Here is a 6,000-nt window from a genome sequence, read left to right on the forward strand (position 1 = left end):
GACAGCTGCAGTGTGCTCATGTACATAAAATAAATAATTCTTTAAAGAAGAGTAAGACAGGTATAGTCTTTTTTCTAAAACCAGTGAAAGAACTTAGTCCACGCTTTGGAAAAAGTTGGGAAATTCTAGGATGAATAAATATAAGCAATGTCTATCGGACCTGGTGGTACAAACCCAAAACTCCAGCTACTCAGGAGGACTGCAGGTTCAAGGCCAGCCTGGGAAACTTAATGAGAGAACGAAAGAGAAGGCGGGAAGGGGGATGTGGACAGGGAAGAGGGGAAGGAGAGGGAGTGGGAGAGGGAGAAGAAAAAGAAAAGAGAAAAAAGGTGAGGATATAGCTTAGAATAGAGACCTTGGCTCACATGTACAATGATCTAGGTACAACCTCCAGTACGGCAAACAAATAAAGAGACAAGTCACACTTTCCCACATGTGTGTGTCTGTTCCCAGAATCCAAAAGGTAAGGCACAGTATTTACTGAAGAATGTAAGACAGATTTATGAATCAAATGAGGACCAAAGTGAACAATTTCTCTCTAAAGCTAGCTTTTGAGGAAAAGCCTTACCAAGTATTTATGTAATTGGGCATACATGACACATAAGTAACTGAATAGTAGACATCTGTCTAACTCTACAAAGAAATACCTGAATATGTAAATGAGCACAGAATATTTGTCTTAGCAAAAGACAGGCAAATATCAAAATAAGACTTTAGTTACGTGCTTTTATTCAACCCAACTAGTACCCCAGGAAGGAAAGAACCTGGAACATCCTGATACCACGTAGAAAGACAGGACTCTATGCTTTACAAAAGTCCTTGCTTTACAGCTACCTAAAGCACTCATGTCCTACTTTTTTTTTTTCTTTTCTTTTTTTCGGAGCTGGGGATCGAACCCAGGGCCTTGCGCTTGCTAGGCAAGCGCTCTACCGCTGAGCTAAATCCCCAACCCCCATGTCTTACTTTTGACACTAACCAGCTATATCCCTCATCCGCCTTCTCAAAGCCTCCACTTCTATGTGGCCAGAGTAGTTCACTGCAATCCCACAAACATAGAACAACTGTTCAGAGACCAGCGCTGCTGGGGCTGCTCCAGAAAGCTTGTTCAGAACACTGGCAGTTCCTGCCTGTTTGAAGCTCGTGGCCTGAGCTACTTTTCTTTCTGGCAGTGACCGAGTCCAGCATTATTTCTAACATTAAAAATAGCTCACCCACTCAGTTACTTGAATTTCTTGAAACAACTGTTTTAAACAAATAACTCCTACCTTAAAAACATCACTTTCTAATCAGAAAGCGCAGTTATGGAGCTCCATTTGAACTTTCTGGCATGAAAACCTAGTGCGGATTCTTTTGGAGCAATGTTCCTTTTGGTTTGTTCGAGGTCATAAACACCATTTATTATAATTACATAATGTAGCACATATGTTTTAATTATGATGTTCCTTGTAACTCTTCCATTAACTCTGAAAGACAGTCTTTTGTCTCACGGTATCAGAGCCCCTAAGCCATGTCTGTGCCTCTGGTAAGGAACAACCAAAGTATCTGAAACGAATGTCTTCCAACTGAGGAATGCATTTTAGGTGCCCTAGGTGAGAGCTCAACTACTCAGATTTGCTCAGCTATTTGATCATGTACAAGATGACCTGCAGTTAAATAAAACAACAAAAACCCAAGTAAATACTCTCATAAAAACTGTATGTTCAGGGCTGGAGAGATGGCTCAGTGGTTAAGAGCACTGGCTGTTCTTCTAGAGGTCCTGAGTTCAATTCCCAGCAAACACATAGTGGTTCACAACCATCTGTAATGGGATCTGATGCTCTCTTCTGGTGTGTCTGAAGAAAGTTACAGTGTACTCATACACATAAAAATAAATAAATCTTAGACAAACAAACAAACAAACAAATAAACAAACAAACTATATGTTCAAAATGGGAGTGGTGGCACTTGCCTTTAATCCCAGCACTTGGGAGGCAGAGGCAGGCAGATTGCTGAGTTCGAGGCCAGCCTGGTCTACTGAGTGAGTTCCAGGACAATCAGGGGTACACAGAGAAAGCCTGTCTCAAAATAAACAAACAAAAACAAACCCCCAAACTAAATAAACAACAAAAAAACCCTTTGCGTTCATAAACAGTTCCCAAGTTTCTTGAACAAGTTCTTGGATATTTGTAAAGATAATTTAAGTACAAATATAAACATAAATTTCCAAATGTGCTATACAGATACATTCCATCCTAGCCTTTCCTATCAGATACAACAGAAGGACAGAGGCATAGAGGGCTTCTGGCTGAGCATGTGACAGTGTAGGAAGAGCATGCAGTTCCTAAGTAAAGAGGCAAGAGGAAGTCGTGCCCTGCCTTTGCATGGGCATTTACTCACCTAGGACAGGTTTTACAACTACAATGTCTACAAAGTGTAGTTGAAATGTCTTCATAGTTCCTCTACTAAAATGATCAGAAATGAAAAAGTACAAACTCTTAAGAACAGTGAGGTAAGAATGAAGACACCTGGTAAAGGGATACTGACAAATTTTGGAAAATATAATGTAAACAAACAAACATAGGTTGGTTAGAGACAGCAGAAACTTCAGTGTCTAGAGTTGGGAGGGGTGATCAACAACAGATTGATCTGAGCCATGAAATCCTAAAAGCTCAGGAATTGCAGTATCCCTCAAAGTAGGAGCGAGAACTGACCCAGCCTGTTTTGTGCTATGACAGAATGCCCCAGCCTAGGTAAGTTATAGTGAACGGGATGTGTGAGACTCATAATTTGAGGCTGAGAAGCCCAAGAACAAAGAACTCTGCCAAGGAGGCCTAAGGGCAGTGTGACACAAAGGATCATAAGACAGGTGAGTTCCTGAGAGACAGAGGTAAAGGAAGCCCCCTCCCCACCCAATCCATTCACCAGGAATCTACTACTGTGGAATGCAATCCTCTTCCTCAAGGCAATGCATTAATCCAGCCACAAGGGAAGAGCCTCATGACTCACTCACAGTGGTACCCAGGGCCTTACGGCTCCATGAACGTGCACCATCACCGAGCTACCTCCTAGCTTCTCATCATTTCTTAAAAGCCCCCACCTCACAAGACTATTGCACTGGAGGCTAAGTTTCCAACATATGAACTTGGAAGACACAAACCATACAAAGGTCAACATAAGTCTTAAGTCCTTATAAGAAACAATTAGATTTCAATATCCATATTCCTCATAGTATAACTATATTGCTCCAGTTAAGAATAAGAATGAACAGTGAGGTTCTGGGCGACATGAGAGCAAGTAAGATCACATAGAATCAAGAAGGTCATGTGAGTACCTACCCTACTGAAACACCATCTGGTCTACCAAGAATACAACACAGTACAGCTCTTCTCTCACATTTACCTAACTGCATTTTTAAAAGAGTTTTGGAAATGGTAGAACCCTAATAAATCTGTTTCCTATGAAGTAATTTTCAGTTCCTTTCCACTAAATGTTACAAACACAAATTTTGGCAAATTACATAATAACATGCTATGATGACAGAGTCTCCTCTGGCAAGCAGATCACACACTTTAACTGGGAAACAAAGGAAACACATACATCTGAATAACTGCAATAGGGAAACTCTCTTTAGGGTATTACCTCCAGAATTATTCAGAAAAATTTGTATTATATTTAATTATGTACCTATAAAAGAAGCTGTGTGAGAAAACACGTGAATCTCTTCTAGTGTATTGAGATATGTGTTGGCAGAGTTGCACAGCTCCTCCTCCCCCTCTTCTTCCTTCTCTTCATCTTCCTCATCCTCATCATGGGTATTTTTAAGACAGGCTATAACTGTGTAGAACAAGCTGGCCTTGAACTTGCATCAGCCTCAGGAGGGCTGGGATTATAGATGTGTGCGATCATATTTGGCTTCTAATAACTTTATTTTAAATTATTTAAGGATGTAACAATTGCCTGCACCAGTTCAAAAAGAGAACACAAAACCATATGTAAAGTATATCCACTGTAGCAATGTGAAGAAAATCACTACGTTATTGCAGTAGCAATACTGAAGAATATTGAAGAAGAGTTAACTCTGCTATTTGTAAAAAAAAGGGAAGTCTTGAGAAACACATAACCTTATGTTATTCCATACTCAGTTGACACACTATTGGTGAAGCTGTATACACTATTGCTTCAAGGACTGATACTCTCCTTGCTCCATAATCAACTGATAGCATCATTCGCTTTTCCTGCCACACTGAGCATACCAGAACGAAACCACAAACCTTCTCCGTCAGCCACATCCGAACGGTCCAGCTTGGCTTCCTTATGCTGGCCTTCTGCAACTTTCACTGCAACGGCCCGACAAATAGCCCCAAACTTTCTGTCCAGAGAACGGACTCCTGCTTCTCTGGTGTATCTGTTAAGATAAAAATGTTTTACTTTTGGATAAACACCTCCTGTAAATAAGTAAAAGACGAACAGTCAGTTCCCTAAAGAAACAATGTAGATTTGAAAGTTAATTTTTAAAAAAATACTAATGTCTCCACACATATTACATTAAAGTTAGTGGGCTTTTTGTATTTTGTTTTTAATATTAAGGTGTCTTTTCAGCCATAACTATTTCCTTACACAATCTCCAACTGTTACCCTTTATCTAAAACCAAATCTTTGGCTATGTAATATAGACACCTAAAATAAATCTGGCAGTGCATTAAATGCTACTTATTTCTTGGTGATATATTAAGAAGTTTACTGATGACAGTTTGTCAACGTAATTTGGTTTCAAATTTATTTTTCTTGAAATACCACTGAAGGAATCAGAGAAACTGACTAGAGCTTGGTGGCTCCTGCAGCCTCAACACTCGGAAGGTAAAGGTAGAGGGACTAACAGTCATCTTCATGGGGTGAGGCAGCCTGGGCTAATTAGTATACTGTTACAAACGAACAAATTTTAAAAGCCCTCTAAAACCTAAGACAGAAATAAAACCAAAACAAAAGAGCTCCAAACCATAAATCAAGAAATAGGCTAATGAGCTGAATAGACAGTCCTCAAGGCAAGAAACACAAATGGCCACTGAAGACCTAAACAGTGTTCAACATTCTCAGCCATGAGAAAATGCTAATTAAAACTGCACTGGGACTCTATCTCACCCAATTAGAATAGCTGTCATTAAAAAAAAAAAGCAGCAGGTGCAGGCGATGGAGGGATGCTGACAAGAACAAACACCGTATGAAAGTCAGTGCAGAGCAGTGGTTCTCAACCCTCCTAACACTGCGACCCTTTAATCAGTTTCCTCATGTTGTTGTGACCCCCAACCATAAAACTATTTTTGTTAATTTGTAACTGTAATTTTGCTACTGTTATGACTCATAATGTAAATATCTGATACATAGGATATCTGATATGTGATCCTTGTGAAAAGGTCATTAGATTCCCAAAGGGCTCATGACCCACAGGTCGAAACCCACTGGTATAGAAGTTACTAATGAAACCCAAACTAGAACTACCAGACAATCCAGTCATACTAATGCTGGGTGAGCACTTGCAGTCTGTAAGTCAGCACACCACAGATTCTTACATATGCATGCTGACTGCTGTGCTACCATAGTAGCCAAGACATGAAGCCGACCTAGCTGTCCACCAAGAGACTAGGAAGATCTGGTTTGCAGACACAGTAGAATTTTACTGAGCAGTAAAGAATGAAATTATGACACCTGCAGGAAAATGGATGCACCTGGAAATCGCTCACGTTAAATGAAAGAAGCCATACTCAAAATGAGTAGCATGTTTTCCCTCAATACAGAATCTAGACTTGAGTTTGTATGTGTGTGGCACGGCAGTAGAAAAGGACAGGGGTGAGGGGAGGAGGACTATGGGAAGGGAAGGAGGGAAACTGAGACACAGAAGCAGAAGAAGAAGTATGTGAAAGAGGAAGGAGTATGCAGAGTGAGGGAAGACAAGGGGACAGGCAAGGACAAAGTATAAAGAGACACCTGCATGAGACTGTCACAAGAAACTCATTTCTTTGTATC

General features: G+C 40.3%; 1 protein-coding gene across 1 annotated transcript in view; it reads right to left on the reverse strand.

The window, feature by feature from the left end:
* Nucleotides 1-4,449, reverse strand: part of LOC116886611 (lon protease homolog 2, peroxisomal) — a gene marked incomplete at its 5' end in the record, with an annotated part of 44,034 nt that extends 39,585 nt beyond the window's left edge. The window contains one exon of the mRNA XM_032888121.1: nucleotides 4,251-4,449. Coding sequence (XP_032744012.1) covers nucleotides 4,251-4,449 — 199 coding nt within the window. The remainder of the gene's footprint in view (nucleotides 1-4,250) is intronic.
* Nucleotides 4,450-6,000: the final 1,551 nt, after the last annotated feature.

This window comes from Rattus rattus, chromosome 17 (genome assembly GCF_011064425.1).
Source record: "Rattus rattus isolate New Zealand chromosome 17, Rrattus_CSIRO_v1, whole genome shotgun sequence".
NCBI lineage: Eukaryota > Metazoa > Chordata > Mammalia > Rodentia > Muridae > Rattus > Rattus rattus.